We start from the raw sequence: 20,198 nt of genomic DNA, 5'->3' as shown, positions 1-20,198 counted from the left end.
CTTCCATTTCTGAAACTGAACCACAGCAAATGTAAAGATTTTTTAAAGTTGTCTTGTGGCGTAGCACCATTTAGTAAACATGGCCCTAAGGGGGGGGGGGGATTCCCAAATCTTGATGATAGGTTAACAGCATTAACTGCCACTGACTTCAATGGCAGATAAAGCGGGATTGCCATGGGCCAGCCCATAACGGAGCTTTGTGAATCACCCACATGCTGTTGTTTTATCCAATCTATATGCGTGCGTGCGTGTTTAGGTGGCTGTTGTCTTTAATGCCATAGTTAATGTGAAGAAATGACATTATGCGGGCAGTAAAATGGATCCTTAAAGGTTAGAAGGGATTTGCAAAACGTACAATAAATGTAGAGAAACGTTTATCGCCTTCAATTCCAGAAGAAAAGAAAATGCCATTAATTACATTCACTTTTCTTCAGGGTTTTTATTTAACAGACCTGTATGATTTAATCTCTTCGTATAGATCTGGCTCTGTGACATTCATTGCAATGAGATTCATGCTGAAAAGCTTGGCTTTTAAAATCCCCTATGCACAAACATGCACGTCTTATCATGTGTCAGTCAGCTACTGTTTGCCTTGGAACAAAACACACACAGGTGTGTAACCGGAGTCCTGGCAATGTATCTTTGCATGGGATCAGAATATTACTGTTCTTTGTAGGTTACAAAGTTTGTAAAAACAGACATCTCTGCACACAGCTACAAACATGTAGAAAAAGCTATATTTTTGCTATTATCATCATGCACAACGCTGGTCAAGTTGCATGCTTGTAATGAGGACATACATGCTTATACATTCAAAGCAAATGGAGCTATTTATTAATTATTGAGCAATCACAGTCATCAGCAACCAGTGGTGGCTTTAAAAATATGCCGCCCTTAGGCCCTTACCTAGTGCCACTCTTCTCCTCCAGCGTCATTTGATGCCGCGCTGTCCCACTGCCGCCCCCGCATGCGTGATCGGTGCATGCGCATGAGCATTTAGATCTAGGCCGTAGTGCGGGACAGAACGCGGCTCACGAAGACATCGTGAATTTCTAGTCCTATAATCTCAAAATCTCCAGTTCCCACAGGAAAGCGTTGCGATTAGAGAAGAGCGAATGCGCCCAAATCCGTTTCCCGGATTTTCTCGCATTTCCCCCCCAAAATCCACTTCGCGGTATAAATTCCACAAATGGACTCATTAAAATCCGCCATTGGATACATCCCGGTGACGGATTTGTAGAATCCAACCCGCGGATTCAGGAATCTGTTGGTGGATTGTTAAGAATCCGCCAACGGATTGCAGAATCCGCGGAATGGATTCTACAAATCCGTCCGCGGGTTGCGGGATCTGCGGAGTGTATTGGTAATAATTAAAAAAAATACGCAAAACGCGAATCGCCCTTTTTGAGATTGATCCGCTGACCAAAAGAACCGGACGATCCGCTGCAGATCCAAAACCGCCCAAAAAACCTTCACCCGTCACTGATTGCGATGAGAATTAGAAAGCAAAGATTGAATGTCAACTTTCAAACACACCAAAGGTTTTAACATGGTGCAGGTGGGAAGCATAACTCAAAGAAAGAGAAGTTTTGGAACGAGATGTTCCTGCTCTGAAGATGAAGTGTGAGAGGCTCAAAGGAAATGTAATACTTCACGAAAAGCGCATTGAATACAACAAAAAACAGACAAAGATGCCCAAAGCTACTTCCAATGTGACAAAAATACACAGTGCAATACCTGTATATTCTCTTGAAAAAAGGGTCATTTAGTTTAACCGTTTGGCCAAAGTGTCTTAAGCCTGCTGCCACTTACAAGGCATGACCGTTAGCAGGTCCTAACACTACCGGAGTTAAAATTCTTATTAACCGGTATAATTACAGGGAGAATGATCACATTGGATCTGTCGTAACCTGGCAAAATGAAACTGACCTGCCAACTTGGAAAGTGGGGAGGGGCAAGCTTAAACCTTGGGGGGGAGGGGCCGCTACCCTCCCAAAAGCAGCTGAGACCAGCTGCACACAGTTAATAAACTGGGTATCTGTGTGAATTCATTGAATAGCCTCCTAACAGAGGAGTTAGTGCTTGGGATAGATACAAGGCTATGCTAAACATAAAAAGGAGGCTCAGGAATCCATAGGGTATCAGGTTTCACAATATATAGAAACATGGGCATCTCTATATGGGCCAAGTGGTTCTTGGCCATCAATTTACATATCATGGAGTTAAATTGGCAATGCTGGTCTCATACAACATTATTAATGTCTTAATACCTGATGGTGTCCCAATCCACCAGTGTCCTATTTGATAATACAATGATTTAGGGAACTTGACGCACAAGCTTTGTTCTTTATCTGTAAATTGCGAGGTATCTCAATAATCTCAGGGGGTGCTCAGGCCACCAGAAACATCCAAGCAGTTGGAATTGTTACCTTCTGGGCAGCAAAGGCATTGCTCCAATAGAAGAGCTTCTTCCTCCCAGTCATCCTCCTCTTCCTCTTCTTCTTCACTGGAGTCTTGTTCCTTCTTCTCGTCTTTGTGCCGGTCAGGCCTTTTGTGCGCCTGGGAACCTTGTGATGTTGCTTTTTGAAGCTTGTCTTTATCAGTATCTGAGGCCCCGCAAGGCTTTGTCCTCTTGAGTGTCTCTCCATGGTGGTTCTTCAGCAATGATCCGGGGGTCGTCTGGTTCTGGTGACTTTGCAGTGGGTAAACACCGCGGTTTCCAGTCACTGAGCAGGGACGTTTAAAGGTCTTTGGATTGGTATGGTGCCTGGAGGTGGGATCGGGAATGGACGAATGACCTGAGCGCTGGTCACTTATTTGATGACCGCCCATGTGTGATGCTCTGGCTTTTTTGCAGCTCTCGTTGTCCGTATTCTCAGGGGGCGCTGGACGCTTCTGGAGGAAAACATACAAAGCACAAATCAATTGTTAGCAGAGACATTACGAAATCCATTTTGGATTTCTGGATCTCACTGATTAACACGCAGACATTTGATTTGTAATTAGCGTCGGTATGCGCCAAATTAAACGCCATCGCATGTACATGTTGTTCTGAAAGCCTTGCCTTGAAAAACAAAGCTATAAAAAAAATGCTCAGAGCTGTTTCTTGGACATCATGTCATTGTAACATTGTAAACTAATTGCAAGGTTGCGTGTTCATTTGCTGAGTGCTACTGAAGGTGAAACACGTTAGTAATTTAGAAGAGGGTGATAGTGAAAGACGATATTACTACACACTGCGTCTACAAGGTCATTTAGTGCTACGGTTACTCAGGAATCTTTATGGACAACATAAGTCTATAACAGAGGTGGCCAACTCCAGTCCTCAAGGGCTACCAACAGGTCAGGTTTTCAGGATATCCCTGCTTCAGCACAGGTGGCTCAATCGGTGGCTCCGTCAAAGACGGAGCCACTGATTGAGCCACCTATGCTGAAGCAGGGACTGATTGAGGCGCCTGTGCGGTAGCAGGGATATCCTGAAAACCTGACCTGTTGGTAGCCCTTGAGGAATGGAGTTGGACAGCCCTGGTCTACAAATTGGGGGAACAGAGTGATATAAGCATGAACGTGATGGGCTAAGGCAACAGAATGCTCAAAACAATCAGAAAAGCTTTAATATCTTTAGTTGTATTTGAATATTTTATGACCCAAAATGTACAGTACTGAAACAGAGAGGGGGGAAAATGCCGATATCAAAAGGAAAAATAACTGCCGGGGATAGGTCGAAATTCCCAGGTGGAAACATGTTTCCATTGATGAATTTCTCCAAGTATTTGGATGAGGCAATAACCTCCGAAAGCTCTGAAGACTTAGAGTGTAAGCTCTTCGGGGCAAAGACTCCTTTTCCTATTGTTTTGTCTGACGCGCTTATCCCCATTATGTGAACATAGGACATAACAACATAAAGAAAATCCCTTTAAATAGGCGCACCCCTTCCAATAATGATAAACGTATTTGTAACATATATACTATGGTTCACTTAATGGCACATTGGTCAGGTTAGACAGCAATTACTTGTGGTAGATATTTTAGAAGAGGATAATACATTGACAGTTTAGGGAGTGGGTATATAGGGGGATTAGCAGATACGGACAACTCCCTAATTAGAGACTATATACCACAAAGAAGAAACATTGTTTATTTAAAAACCTGGCAGGGAGTCAGGTAACTAGTTAGCATGGAGGAGTGTTCGTTATCGGACCCCCTGCAGGGTTTTTAAATAAACAACGTACACAGTATATTTTTTCAAAAGTGTCTTTTCTTTGTGGCGTATAGTCTCTAATTAGGGAGTGGTCCGTGTCTGTTAACCCCCCTATATACCCACTCCCTAAACTGTCAATGTATTATCCTCTTTTAAAATATCTACCACAAGTAATGGCTGTCTAACCTGACCAATACTGCCATTAAGTGAATGATAATGTGTATGTTCCGAATACGTTTATCATTATTAGAAGGAGTGCGCCCATTTAAAGGGATTTTCTTTATGTTGTTATGTCCTATGTTCACTGTTCATAGTCTCCATCTGAATACTATTATCCTTGGGTTGCACCACTCTCAGTACAGAGCAAGTGTTTCTTATCTCCTATATTGAGTCCCCATTATGTGATATAATATTATGTCACGTGTATTATAAAGGGCTATGTACCTGGGAGGCACTATATAAATAAATGGCATACATACATACATACAGCCAATAAAGAATATCACTTGTGAGCACATTCACATGTGGTCTGCAACCCTGCCTTTCAACCATTATCACTGCAGCAAAGGATTCTGAGAAATGAGATGCAAATGAGCACACAATGTGTTACCATACAGACATACATACAAGTCGGATACATTAGAGCAGGCGTGGCAACTCCAGTCCTCAAGGGCCATCAACATGTCAGGTTTTCAGGATGTCCCGGCTTCAGCACAGTTGGCTCAATCAGTGGCTCATCGACTGAGCCACTGATTGAGCCATCTGTGCTGAAGCTGGGATATCCTGAAAACCTGACCTGTGGGTGGCCCTTGAGAACAGGAGTTGGCCACTCCTGCATTAGAGAGAAGCACTGCTTACTGCGTGAGGAGGCTTTGCTCTGGCATTGTGGTAAGAAGGCGGAGGAGGACCTTGTTGTTGACTCGGAGTGGTTGTCTGAAAGGCCCGCGCGGAGGGAATGTTTGGTTGTTTCCTGCAACATTGACATGAAAGAAGAATTATTAGTCTAGGAAGGCGACATGAAAACATAAGAACTGATTCTCCAGAAAGCCAGTGAGAAAAACGTGAGACTCACAGCCATGGGAGCTGACGGAGCACAGAGTGTCCCATCAATGTGTTGGATATCACTGAGGGTCCCATCAATGTGTTGGAGATCCCTGAGGGTCCCATCAATGTGTTAGAGTTCCGTGAGGGTCCCATCAATGTGTTGGAGATCCCTGAGGGTCCCATCAATGTGTTGGAGATCCCTGAGGGTCCCATCAATGTGTTGGAGATCCCTGTGGGTCCCATCAATGTGTTGGAGATCACTGAGGGTCCCATCAATGTGTTGGTGATCCCTGAGGGTCCCATCAATGTGTTGGAGATCACTGAGGGTCCCATCAATGTGTTGGAGATCACCGAGGGTCCCCATCAATGTGTTGGAGATCCCTGAGGGTCCCATCAATGTGTTGGAGATCACTGAGGGTCCCATCAATGTGTTGGAGATCCCTGAGGGTCCCATCAATGTGTTGGAGATCCCTGAGGGTTCCATCAATGTGTTGGAGATCACCGAGGATCCCATCAATGTGTTGGAGATCACTGAGGGTCCCATCAATGTGTTGGAGATCCCTGAGGGTCCCCATCAATGTGTTGGAGATCACCGAGGGTCCCCATCAATGTGTTGGAGATCACCGAGGGTCCCCATCAATGTGTTGGAGATCACCGAGGGTCCCCATCAATGTGTTGGAGATCACAGAGTGTCCCATCAATGTGTTGGAGATACCCAGATACATGAAATGGGGCGGAGCTTTAGCACATGTTTACTCCCATTCATATGAACAAGAGCAGGACCGGCCATAGGGCAAGGTGAGCAAGATGGCTGCCTTGGGCCCCGCGCCACCAGAGGCCCCCGTGCTCTCCCCTCTCCCTCCGATCAGTGCCGATCCAACTTTCACCCAATGGGAGGGTGCGAGCTGGAGAAGGGAGCGCACGGCCCACCCCTCCTCCAGTTCTCCCCCACCGGTTGGTCCCAGCGCCAACAGGAGGAGGGAGAGGGAGACCAGGTAGGTGCGGGGGTGTCTGGGTGGTGTGTGTGTCCTTTTACCTTCTACGCAGCACACCACCTCCTGCAGTGTCACATTGCCATGGCAACGTGACATCACATGACGCGTGATGTGCATTGTCATGGCAACGTAACGTCACATGCCGCCGTGACGTCATTCCGCCGCGGAGGGCTCCTCGTCTAGCTGTCCCTCTTTCTTTTTTTTTTTACAGGGGGCCCCCGCTGTGACGTCATGCCGCCTTGGGCCCCACAAAGCCTAAGGCCAACCCTGATTTCAGGCGCTGAAGCGTGCGAACGTTCAGCACCTGGTTGTGGCTCCGGGCCGATGGTTGTCCTGTATCAGAGTCTCCCAGCTGGAGATACAGAACATCTGTGCCCTCCATTGTACCGCGCTGGGGCATATGTTGGCGTTTTTACAAACAAACCATAATAATAATAACCCTCCGTCCTCCTACCTGGAGAGAATCCCTGCTATGTGCTGCTTCTCCTCGGCGGTATATCCCATCCACTCCTTCTGCACGTGGCTGTAAAGTTCTTCTCTAAGGCTGTAGCTGCCGTCCTTGGGTTTCAATTGTCCCACCTAAGATGATTGTAAATGTTATCACTGTACAGCACAAAGCGCCCAGGCTGGCTACGGGCCATGCAGAATATCATGAAGAATATTGGATAAGTTACCGTGATGTTCCTGCTAAAACGGCGTCTCCAGCATGTGAACTGCTGAACATACAAGATTGTTTGCCGGCTAAAATCGCAAAATCAACAGCAGCAGAACAAATAGTAAGAAGAATAGATTTTCGTGTAAAGACAGCGCGGAAGCGAGATAAAGGCCAGAGTGCGTCCTGCAGAATTTAATCACACGTGTTTGGGAGATCCTTCCGAGCAAGGCCCTCATTACCTCTCTGTACCTGTTGGGGCATGTTTGGGATTATTCGTATTTGTATGTAACTTTATGAATGTCATTATCAGATCTCTGTACTTGCACCCCCCACCCCCCCCTCCGTTGTACCACGCTGAGGAATATGGTGGCGCTTTACAAATACATGGTAATAATAATCTTTATTGGGGAATCTAGAAGAAAACCTGTTGGATTCTTGAGCCTCCGGTATAGAGGCGGCCAACACCGGTCCTCAAGGGCCACCAACAGATGAGGTTTTCAGGATATCCCTGCTTCAGCACGGGTGGCTCAATCAGTACCAGCTTCGGCACAGGTGGCTCAATCAGTCCCTGCTTCAGCACAGGTGGCTCAATCAGGCCCAGCTTCAGCACAGGTGGCTCAATCAGTGGCTCAGTCTTCGACTTCGACTGAGCCACTGATTGAGCCACCTTTGCTGAAGCAGGGATATCCTGGAAACCTCACCTGTTGGTAGCCCTTTGAGGACTGCAGTTGGCCATCCCTGCTCTATTTCATACATCAAAAAGAAGCAAAATCTCATCATTTCAATGCCACTAGACACACAATGACCCAGTATAAGTTTACGCCAGGATTGAAATGCTGACTGTCCTTGATTAATTGCCACATGGTACAATTAGGACACGCAGTGTAAACAAGTTAGTTGAGTAATTAAAGGGTGCGTCTGGTCTTTTTGTTCAATTTGGGATTTGCATACTGGAATATTTTCTCAGGCTTCTGCCTGGCAACTTCACAATAAGCAAGTGGCTCATTGTCACACTGCTGCTGACGTCCATCTTTTCTGTGCTCACATTATCTATGTTCGCCAAACACGGGGCCCGGCTGGAGATATTGCGGGGCTCGGTGCGGGGAACTGGTGAAGCGCCCCCTACCTTCTCCTCGGTGTCGTGACATCCTGTCACACCCCGTCACGGCACCAAGGCGCCACGGGGGTGTCCTGTTGTCACAACAACGAGACGCCCGGTCACGTGACGCCCCGTTGTCATAGCAACGCAACACCATGTGGCATCGCAGCACCATGAGGAGAGACACTGCAGGAGTTGATGGCGAGGCAGAAGGTAAGAGAGCTACAGAGGCCCCCGCGCTCTCCCCTGGCAATCGGTTTAATTGTTGCGGGGAAAAGCGCGGGGAAGAGCGCGGGGCCTCTGTAACCGAAGGGCTCAGTGCAGTGGCACCGGTGGCACCGCCACCCCGCCAGCCCTGCCCTAACACAATCGAGGTTGTAATTATTGCCTGTGTGCCGGGGCCAGGGAAGAATACGGATAACCGATTACATAGTTAGATAGGTTTAGGTTTAAAAAAAAAAAGACATATTTCCATCACGTTCAACCTATCCTAAATTTAGACGACCGATACTTTATCCTATATCCGTACTTACAGTATTTTGATCCAGAGGAAGGCAAACAAAAAGCCCCAGTGACACATTATCTAATGATATCTCATAAGGGGAAAATAAATTCTTTCCTGACTCCAAATAATGTCAATCAGATTACTTCATGGATCAACATCCTTCCCATGTGTTATTTGGTATGTCCCTGTATACCTTTCCTTTCTAAAAAGATGTCCAGCCTATTTTTTGAAGATATCTTTTGTATCTGCCATCACAGTCTCCATGGGTAATGAATTCCACATTTAGCGGCAACCAATATAGCATAGTGCGGCCTCTTTCCCACCTTGTATATGGAAATTGCTCTATATTTAGGAAAGGCCCGTTCTAGGTAAGAATACTACCAGGAAGGAAGGAGGAGAAGATTTTTTTCTCTCTCTCTGAAACGTCACAAACAAAGACTTACAGAGCCCATTATACTGCACCGACACACTTTATTCGAGCAAATACCCGGTATGTACCTGGCAGATACCTGGAATGCGCCGCTCCTCACCTCTGACAAGCCCCGTTGCATTTGCCTTCCCAGCCTGGGTTCATGCCTGGCTGATGGGCGGCTGATCTGTTAAATGAGGATGATTAGGATTTAATAGGCTGCAATGCTTCGCGTGTCTACCAGATGGCATAAATTCATGAATTGTAATGCAGTGTATATATATATACTGTGCAGTATTGCCGCCAGCGGGAATAAAATGCTTCAATCCCTGCCTGGAAAATACCTCAATGCACTCGGGCAGAAAACAGTCACAAACCTCAATACACCCGGGTATACCCGAATTCGTGGGACTAGCCAAGCTCGAATAAAGTGTGTCGCCAGTGTAAGTGCTACATGAAGTGCTGCTACATGGCTGAGCTGCATCTACGCCACTGATTCCCTAGAGGTATATTTACTTCTCCAGAGTCAGGGGGGCAGCCATATTGGATTTGTGATGTCATTTATGACACTAGAAGGCTGAAGTGTGTTGAGATGCACCCTGGCACCAGCTTCTTCTTGGACTGCACACATCTGTGCTTTCCTCGCTGCTGGGGAGAATATCACGGGAACTAGAAGATGGGGGAGCAGAGAATGGACAGCTTTGTGCTGTTCTAGAAGAAGCAGAGGTCAGAGGGAGGAAACAATAGACCTCAGTCTTGCATTGTCATCAATGACATCATCAATCCAAGATGGCCACCTCCCGGCTCCTGAGAAGAATTTTCTTTCAGATTTTATTGTGTACAGTTCCCCTAATATAGAAGTCATTTTGTTTAACATTACAAAACCTATATGTTATACAAAATGATAACCTTCCTTCAACTCGAGATGAGAACATATTACACATTTTTTTGTTTACAAAAGCCTTAATTGGTTGGAAATCACCTAAAATGTTACCGATACAACACTACATAAAGTGCTGACTCACTTGTGTTCAGTTTAACGTCTATATAAATGAAGATAATATTCAGTGAATTTTAATCACGGAGTGGACTTTTGGCCCTTGATGTTCTTTTGTGAATTAGATTTTTTTGTTTTGTAATTTTCTGATGTTATGCAAATTCCTGAATATATGTGAATATTGTCCCCATCTCATACACCACAGAGCAACGCGTCCCTGACTCTAAAAGGGTTTAGCACCCCGGGACGGATATACACACCATCTCCAGGGTGGACAACACTTCCGTCTGCTCCTTGGAGTGGACGTTGGCTCTTTCCAGTCGCAGAACGACGTCCTGCACACGGTGAGGCTTCAAGGCCAAAAGGTGAACCAGCCATTCCTGCAGCGGTCTCTGCTCCACGCCGACTCGCGAACATTTCTTGGCCGCTGGCGTCAAAAATACAGGTGGACGGCGACTGCAAGGGGAGCCCTCTTTGCTGAGCTCCATGCTGTTCTTATTGGGGACCTTAACACATTTACCTGAAATAACAAGTCATTCAATCATAGATTAGAACATTATGTAAATTCCCTCATCATTTCAGTGCTGGAAGTAGGGTTGCCAGACGGCTTCTCCAAAAATACTGGACACAATGATGAAAGCTGCGACGTGTTCGAGACACATACACCCCTCTCACCGCTCCATGCTGTTTCCTCCTCCCCTTGGCCCCACCCCCGGGCTCCTGCCACCTCCTCCTGATTGGCTGCATTACCCAGCAGCAGCCAATCAGGATGGAGGAAGCTGCCCAGTCCCCTAGCAACAGCCCTGCTCTCTCCCTGCTCAGGGAAATCCTGCGGCCCCCCAAGCCGGTCAGGTCACTATGTCCAGAGAGGTAATACCGGTATACACATAAATGTCAAGCATTACCTCCCATTTTTTACTGGACAGCGTGTCCAAATACAGGACAGTCCAGTTCAATACTGGACACCAGGCAACCCTAGCTGGACGGTGCCTGCACTGCATATGTGGTTTGACCATTGCTCCCAGGATATGGACCATGTCACTCTCTGAGGCCCAGTGCTGACTGCAGCAGTACAAAGAGGCCTTGTTGAGATTTTGTTTTCACTTACTGTACACTCTCCCTTTCACACTGTCACCAGCCAGTGCATGTCATAGCCCAACCCCAGGCAAAGCTCATCCTGATCCAACACTGTGCTTCTTTTCTGCTCTTCATGGGAACAATCCAGACCTGCCATACCAGTTCTGTTTGCTCATACACTCTCCCTCCCCCTTCTTATACTGCACTCTGCATTAGGGCAGATTAATAATACCAGGGGTCTCTATTCAATGCTTATTGTTCACACCCATCTCCCCCGCCCCCTTTACCCTGCATGTTAACCTCTGCGTTGCCACCCTCGGCAGAAATATACCCAACACGTTGCAGAAGCGTCGGAAGGAATTGGGTTCAAATTCGTTGGTTTTTTTTACATTTTATTACCCATGTCGTAAAGGGGTATGTTGAAAATAGCCAGCATCAAAAAAAGAAGAATACAGTTAAAAGGGAAAAACAAGCTATAATTGGGCATTGAAAGAGTAATTAGTAAATCGGTGGAGGCGAGAGGATTCTCTGCCAGCTAGAGGCTCGTTAGCTAATTCTCAGAAAGCAGCTGTAATTCTGCTAACCTCCCCCCCCCAATGTAGGCAGCACAAGCGAGACACCCCTCTGAGGACGAGAGCACCTACAGAACCTGCAGGACCGGCACTCAATAACACGCTTGGGTGCCAGGTGACGCAGCACTGCCCATCATAACACACGGCATGGGGGAATCTTACGCTGCATAATATCTACGCACGAAACATATCATTTAATGACAAGTGACATTTTATGTGAATTCGGCAGAGATGCCTAAATTATCACCAGCACCGAAAGTCTGACATTCTTCAAACCCTGCATCCTAGAGGTGGACAAATGGGCACAGAGTTTCCATTGCAGACTTGTTGAACAATTGTAGGGTTGGCGGATATATTTTGGGCGTTCCACAGTAGTTCGCCACCCATGCTTTTATTTTAACTGTTTCAATGTCATAGTTCAGTGTTTCCCAACCCTGGTCCTCAAGTACTTCCAACAGGTCAGGTTTTCAGGATATCCCTGCTTCAGCACAGGTGGCTCAATCAGTCCCAGCTTCAGCACAGGTGGCTCAATCAGTGGCTCAGTCGTCGACCTCGAGCCACCTGTGCTGAAGCAGAGATATTCCTGAAAACCTGACCTGTTGGGGGGCCTTGGGGACCGAATCACTGTGACACTTTTCATACAAGCCAGTCCATTGGAAATAACAAGAGATAGGGTCGGATTCAATATGTTCGGAAGCAGCTGACCGCAACCTCAATTAGCTGAAAGCTGCCATTAAGTCAATATGCTTAAATCTCCGGCTTTCAGGTGCCCAACGAGTGAGGCCTTGATGCGGGGAGAGGAAGGATGAGTGCAGATAGATGGTTTCCTGATAAAATTGAGCGATGCGTCACTGCGCCTTCAAACAGCACAGATCCATCACCAGCTAATACCCCAATCTCATCTCTTCCCCCCCTCCCCTAAAACAAGGTTCTGGGAAATCCTTTATGTCAGCGGTTACATCCTACGCACATCTTTATTCGAACCAGCCTGCAGCTAATCTCCTCCAACAAATAACATGAAGTTTTAGCCCAGCCAAATGACAGTAAATCCTTCAGTGAAGGTGAAGGCTGCAGGACACACTGAACATATGTCTTGATGGCTCACTCATAAATGAATCATCGGTGGGACGGGGAGCAGACACACACAGACCTTAATGTAAACATGCACACACCATATGCACTATAATCCCAAAAGCACACACTGCCCCTATAGCAAACACAAATACTTATCACTTCACATCTGTGTCATACAATACATACCACTTCTATTATTTATTTAATGCATATTAACAAATGTGGGTACAGTTTACAAATGTAGGTACAGTTTACAAATTATTATTATTATTATTATTAAAATAAAAATGTAACCAATGATTTAGGCACCACACACAAACGGGCAATTTTGTAGCATTACAGAATTTAATCCATTGCTTTCATGCTGCTTTAAACGATCTATATGCTGTATGGCAGGGTTTCCAACATTTATTTTGGTTAAGGAACCCTTTGTGAAATTCTGAAAAACTCCAAACGTCTCTAATAGCGCGTCTGAGAGCTGATGCATTGTAAGGAACCCCAACCCTCTCTAATAACGCGTCTGAGATCAGATGCATTGTAAGGAAACCCAACCCTCTCTAATAGCGCGTCTGAGATCAGATGCGTTGTAAGGAACCCCAACCCTCCCTAATAGTGCGTCTGAGATCAGATGCATTGTAAGGAACCCCAACCCTCTCTAATAGCGCATCTGAGATCAGATGCATTGTAAGGAACCCCAACCCTCTCTAATAGTGCGTCTGATATCAGATGCATTGTAAGAAACCCCAACCCTCTCTAATAGCGCGTCTGAGATCAGATGCATTGTAAGGAACCCCAACCCTCTCTAATAGCGCGTCTGAGATCAGATGCATTGTAAGGAACCCCAACCCTCTCTAATAGCGTGCCTGAGATCAGATGCATTGTAAGGAACCCCAACCCTCTCTAATAGCGTGCCTGAGATCAGATGCATTGTAAGGAACCCCAACCCTCTCTAATAGCGCGCCTGAGATCAGATGGATTGTCTATTCTTCTGTATTGGGAACAATTTCTAAATTACCTGAAAATGACAGGGAACCCTTAAGGGGTGCCCGGGGAACCCAAGGGGTCCTAAGAACTACGGTTGAAAAACACTGCTGTATGTTGTTAATTCTACACAGTACATATCCTCCTCCTATTATCTCCCTAGTGGCCAGTTACATTGGAAAGATGACATAGTGGTATACTGTCTTTTCATAACAACCCATCTGGTGTGTCCCTATATTCTATAGTAGTGACACGTCGTAATGAGCCGCATGGAAATGCATCTTGCAGGAGGTGTACCTGATGCATGAGCGTACGAGACCTCACAAATGAAAAATAAACTGGTAGCCTATAAGGGTTACATATTAAAGTCTCCTGGCTGTAAAACGGGCAAACAAACAACAACCTGACTTATAAAAGAAAACAAAATCCCATTACTTCATCTGAGATATATATATATATATATATATATATATATATATATATATATATATATATTTAAAGAATAATATTAGATCATTTTAAATGTCATCTCTGGGCTTCTGAATTATTTTTTTTATGTGCATGGATCATATGTAAATTTTGAAAAAACATCTGACCACCTAGTCCTGGAGAGGCCAACTCCAGTTCTCAAGGGCCACCAACAGGTCAGGTTTTCAGGATATCCCTGCTTCAGCACAGGTGGCTCAATTAGTCTCAGCTTCAGCACAGGTGGCTCAGTCTTCTCCTCCCTCTCTAGCTGCTGGGAATATCTCTCCTAATCCTGGACCCAGCCATATAAACCTGCTCTCGCCCACGCCTCCCTGCCACCTCTTTCCCCGCTAACGGTGTTAACCCGTCACTCCTACCAACCACAGTGGCCAAGCCCCTGCCATCTACTGCACTTACTGTCTCACCCGCTGTCTCTGTAAGTCTCCCAACATAGCACATAGATTGTAAGCTCTCCGGGACAGGGTTTTTCTTTCCTATTAGAATTCCCTGTACTGTATTGTCTTTGTAAAGCGCCGAGTACACTGTGGGCGCAATATAAAGACATCCATAAATGCCCTGGCCCACCATTGTGATGCCGATACGTCTTATCATCCGTCCTTACTTCGATATGATGCTCCAGGTTTGATCTCAATGGCCGTCCTACTCCAGGTCTCTTTCTCCACCTGGGACATCCGGTCACGGGTCAACTGGTAGGACTCATCCGTGGCACACACGGTGATCTTGTCCTGAATGCTGCCAACGCAGGTCAACTGCTTCTCTCCTGACCTAGAACACGGGGCAGAGAACGTTGGAGTGGTTGGCTGGCAGGAACGCTCGGGGTCATACTGCATGCACCTGCTCTGCAACTCTGCATGGTAACTCATACTAAGGTACTATTATAGAGCTCATAGTCATTTAAGAGTCGCTCATCTTCCCCTGCCCCTCAGCTCAATAATCTGAAGTCAGGAGCCTCATTCCTTTGGGTTGGCAATCTAATATCAAGGTCTGGGTTCACACGGCAGTTTTTGTTTGTTTACATTAGAGCAGCAATCTAAGGATTGAGGTTTTTTTGGTGGGGGGGAGGGGTATTTATTATTATCTCTGAGGCTTGGGGGGGGGGGGGGGAGGAAGTAGGGTGTCCCATGGAGTTTGACAGTGCTGCACCTGTTTCCAGGTAGACCTGCAGTAGCCATTAAATCAGGGGTGGCCAGCTCCGGTCCTCAAAGGCCACCAACAGGTCAGGTTTTCAGTATCTCTCTGCTTCAGCACAGGTGGCTCAGTCAAAGACTGAGCCACTGAATGAGTCACCTGTGTGGAAGCTGGGGCTGATTGAACCACCTGTGCTGTGGCTGCTGATTGAGCCACCAATGCTGAAGCTGGGACTGATTGAGCAACCTGTGCTGAAGCAGGAATATCCTGAAAACCTGACCTGTGGATGGCCCTTAAAGACTGGAGTTCGCCACCCCTGCACTACATTAACTCATAAAACTCCCAGATGAGAATATTGGCCTCAGAGGGGAATCTGGGTTGGCCTGGGGAAAAAAAACAAGTACAAATATGTTGTGACACTTTGTATTGGGTGACCCGGGCAGCCCTTGTGGTAGTTTTGCAAGAAGGTACCAAAAAAAGAAGCGATTTTACCCGCAACATGGGGTTGGGTATCTGGAGCACCACAGTTGGTTCCCATCCTGGAACCCCCCCACCCCCCCAGATCAGTTAAGGTAAAAATAAAGAACACGTTTTCTTTTTTAGGGGTTTGCTGCTCCTCTATAGGGTTAATCCTAGGGAAAAAGTGACCTCCTAAGGGCAGTGGTATGTACAACAGGTTAAATATTCATTCTGGGTTTAAAATACCCTATTTACACATTTTAAATGATGAACAAATGCTTTGGAGAGTTTTTACAAGCATTACCTACTCTCTTTTGGTGATAACACTATTTGCAGTCATCAAAGACACAGGAACATTTGCCCTTTCGGCTCTGTTCTTTGTTTGCAAAGCCATTATGGGCATATTAGTCAAACAGATAATAAAAATAAAAAATAAAAAAAAGCAGCTTATACTGCGAATTTGTGTTCCCAGAGAAATACAAAGCGTATTTCTCTTTCTTCACAGAGTACAAATAAGGGCAGTTTAAGGGGGACTGGATTTTTTTAATGAAGCTAGTAACACTAATAAATTATTACAAAATAAAAATGTTTCGCCCTTTAGCGCTGCCCCTTCCATATTCCGAAGGTTAAACGCACACATGTAATAATACAGCCTACACTGCGCTGAGAATCCCACACACCAGGAACCCTCGGGGGTAGGTAGCAAATGGAGCGATGTCATCTCTTGGCCAATGTGTCCTGTAAAATGTGCGTGTGAGCGCCAGTGCGCCGCCATTTTATCAGCGTGCGCCAACCGTCCCCCTCCCCGTGTGAACACAGGGTCGGACTGGCCGCCAGGAACCCGGGGGAATCCCAGGTGGGTTTAGCATGGGGTGGGCTTCCTGCTCACCCTCTCTCTCCGTTCACCCTCTCTCTCCGCAGACGCGGTTTGGGGATTTCTCCACGTGCTGCCTCAGCTGTTTAATGACAGTGCGCTGATACATACTGCCCTGTTTCTCTCCTGTGCTAATCACTCGATCCCAGAGGAACTGGACAGTATTCACCAGCACGCTGACCTGAGGGAGCGCGGTGAAGCTCCGCCATGTGCCTGCAATGTCTCCGCTACCTGTACACCGAGAAAAGCAAAGCCCCCCTGTTACTCCCTTCCCTCTCATCATCTTATCCTCCATGCCACCCTCCCTCCCCCATTAACACCCTTTCTCCCCATGTCACCCATATATCACTTTTCCCCCCATATGTCACTCATCGCTTTCCATCCCATGCTACTCTGCTCCCCAATAACACCCTCTCTCCCGCATGTCACCCATATGTCTTCCCCTCATGTCACTCTCTCCGGGTCACCCTCCCCTCCCCACCCCAACGTGTCACTCTCCCCCTAATATCACCAACTCCCCCCCCCTATATCACCCACTCCCCCCATTACACTTTCTCTACTGCCAATTTACTCCCTCCCTTCAATATATAGACAAGGGGTGGCCAACTCCAGTCCTCAAGGGCACCAACAGGTCAGGTTTCCAGGATATACCTGCTTCAGCATAGGTGGCCTAATCAGTGGCTCAGACATACTGACTGAGTCATTGATTGAGCCACCTGTGCTGAAGCAGGGATATCCTTAAAACCTGACCTGTTAGTGGCCCTTGAAAACTGGACTTGGCCACCCCTAATATAGACATATTATATATATATATATTCAGGGCTTCTTTGTGATGGTACGTACCGGTACTTTTTACTCTAACCTTCTCCTCCTGCTCCTCATCTCCGGTGGCATCATCTTCAAACGACGCATCACCATGGCAACGTGGTGTCACGACAACGGGACGGAGATGAAGAGCAGCAGGAGGTTAGGAGCCGGGTACCGGCACCTATTCTAGTACAAAAAAAAGCACTGTATATATGTATCAATTGTCACCTGAAACGATAGGTGCTGTATGCTCGCAAAGCTCTGCTCATCTTAACAACATGAGACAGGACATTGCGTCTCCCTGTTTCCCTTATGCTTGAGAAAGTATGCTGTGATATTTCCACGGGGGATTCTAGCAGCGGTGGGTGGAGATTCATGGACTTCGATTCTAAAAGTCCCAACGGGGAACAAAGGTGACATTTTACCCTTTCACCGCCAGAGGGGCCAAGCAATGCCTTGCCCAGCCCTCTGGCAATGAAACGGATTGGAATCCTTATGCTGCTAAAACGGTTCCTGAATTCCTCATCAAGCTTCGGAGAGGGGGGGGCGGAGTGTCTGCTCACCAAGATGCACCCTGTCTGATGCACTCGAAACTTGACTGGGGTTTATCTTTACTCTCCCGGGAAAGGTAGAAAGCAAAGATTCGAACTCTATCATCGGAGCCGGAGGTGGGAGAGGGAATCTTGATGTACTGTTGATGATAAAAATGAAAGCAGACATTAATCAAAAACATGAAGGGAAAGAAATACACAGTTTAAGACAAGGATGCCAAATTTTATGCGGTCTATGTATCCAGGCAATTTTGGAACAAGACCGGAGCATTTTCAACCCCATTTTGCCCCATCTGCCCCAGTTTGCACCTTGGGGAGAGTCAGTAGGAGGAGTTGGGGAGGAGATACATGGTGCACAGATTATAATGAGATGTATCACATTCTGTGTCTCTGCCCCAGCTTGCAGTTTGGGGGGAGTCAGTAGGAGGAGTTGGGGGGAGTTACATGGTGCACAGATTATAATGAGATGTATCACATTCTGCGTCTCTGCCCCAGCTTGCACCTTGGGGAGAGTCAGTAGGAGGAGTTGGGGAGGAGTTACATGGTGCACAGATTATAATGAGATGTATCACATTCTGCGTCTCTGCCCCAGCTTGCACCTTGGGGAGAGTCAGTAGGAGGAGTTGGGGAGTTACATGGTGCACAGATTATAATGAGATGTCTCACATTCTGCGTCTCTGCCCCAGCTTGCACCTTGAGGAGAGTCAGTAGGAGGAGTTGTTGGGGTGGTGGTGGGTTGGTGGGGTTTGGGGGTTTACATGGTGCACAGATTATATTGAGATGTATCACATTCCGTGTCTCACTGCTTCAGTCTTTTTGCCTTTTATTTGCCCAATAAAATCCTGATATGACGCAAGTCTAACATTGTATCAGATGTAAGAAACTGTTCTTACATACGGCAACTATTCTCCAAAAAAGTGAGCGGTGCGTCTACACACACTTTCCTCTACGTTGTTACAGAGACCACTACAGTATGTCTCTAGGAATAAAGATTTAGTGAATTGTAAGCTAACATTTCAAGTATTAAAAGCATAGAGGCAACTCATAAGAATTGGGCAGCTGCTGCCTAACAATTAGTGTTGTTCCGAAACAGCAATACTATGATGTCTTAGGAACTGGAAAGGATGAACGGCCTATTGGGAAGAAACGTAAGGACCATTTCATGGTGCTGACTCCACTCTACGCTGATAGAAATCCCAAATAAGATCTAATATTTAACCATGGCTGGGAAGCTGGATAGGTAAGGGCTTTTTTTCATTCTAACACAAACATATACACATTCTTCTGTTGCTGGGACATTGATCAAAATAATGTTGGCTAAACCGAGTTCTGGTTGTTCTCTGGAAAGTGTAACCCTGGATATGGTGGAGATTGTCTTTGCGGCAAGCTGCGGGTATCTGCGTCCTCCACCCGCGGTGGGCAATCGGCGCAGAAGAAGAAGGGAGTGGTGCTCAGGTGAACTTGCTGTGTGAAGAGAAGTGTTGCAAATGGCTTGGAATCGCCTCCAGGGGCTGATCCAGATGCTGCCCTGGATAACCCGACAATTAGGCAGCAAAACCGCTGGGGCCCTCAATCTGTAAACAGAGGGGCCCAAGGGAGATCACAATTAGAATGGTGTAGCCCCCAGCGGAGTTCACATGGAGTAGAAAATCATGGAGTGAAAATGCAGGTCTTTTTCTAATGTGTGAACATGTCATACGTGAACTTGATGCAGAAGGACATTCATTTGTTTCACTCTGATAAAAGAGTGGACTAGCACCAAGACATTGCTGGACCCCCTTGGCAGCAAAGAGGTTAAGGATAACTATTTTTCAGGGGCCATTAAAAATGGCTGCCGTCAGATATGACCAGTGCAGCAACTGAATTGTTTAGTCAGTTAGGCGAGGCTCCGCAAAAGCAAAAATAGATGGCATATTCTGTGAGATATGTCACTGATCTGTAAATCTGTTAATCATGTATTTTAGACATAGGTATAAATGTATAGTATAAATGTATGTAAAGTCCAGTGTTATATAATCAGCTAAGTGTCTGGATGAGAGGTAGAGTATGCAAGGCTGAGAAATGGCTTAATGTATGTTAATGCATTCCCCCTCCCCCAGCAGTGAGAGGGTTAAGTGGGGGTGGTGGGTGGAGGGGGGATGTGTGTGAGTGTGCGTGAGTGTGTGCGTGAGTGTGTGAGAGTGTGTGTGAGAGTGTGTGAGTGAGTGTGAGTGTAGGTGTGTGTGTAGGGGTGTGTAGATGTGTGTGAGTGTGTAGGTGTGTGTGTAGAGTTTATTTATCT

At 46.4% G+C, this 20,198-nt stretch overlaps 2 protein-coding genes across 2 annotated transcripts in view; one reads left to right on the top strand and one right to left on the bottom strand.

The window, feature by feature from the left end:
* RPL37A (ribosomal protein L37a) overlaps positions 1–20,198 on the top strand; it is a 359,890-nt gene that overhangs the window by 127,315 nt on the left and 212,377 nt on the right. The gene's annotated exons all lie outside the window — the stretch shown is intronic.
* ELL3 (elongation factor for RNA polymerase II 3) overlaps positions 1–20,198 on the bottom strand; it is a gene marked incomplete at its 5' end in the record, with an annotated part of 52,291 nt that overhangs the window by 9,733 nt on the left and 22,360 nt on the right. Inside the window, 6 exons of the mRNA XM_075575499.1 lie at positions 2,430–2,895; positions 5,060–5,171; positions 6,695–6,819; positions 10,166–10,425; positions 14,700–14,863; positions 17,930–18,057. Coding sequence (XP_075431614.1) covers positions 2,430–2,895; positions 5,060–5,171; positions 6,695–6,819; positions 10,166–10,425; positions 14,700–14,863; positions 17,930–18,057 — 1,255 coding nt within the window. The remainder of the gene's footprint in view (positions 1–2,429; positions 2,896–5,059; positions 5,172–6,694; positions 6,820–10,165; positions 10,426–14,699; positions 14,864–17,929; positions 18,058–20,198) is intronic.

This window comes from Ascaphus truei, chromosome 18 (assembly GCF_040206685.1).
Source record: "Ascaphus truei isolate aAscTru1 chromosome 18, aAscTru1.hap1, whole genome shotgun sequence".
Taxonomy (NCBI): Eukaryota; Metazoa; Chordata; class Amphibia; order Anura; family Ascaphidae; genus Ascaphus; species Ascaphus truei.
Note: the sequence above shows the minus strand (reverse complement) of the source record. Positions and strands in the feature narration are given on the sequence as shown.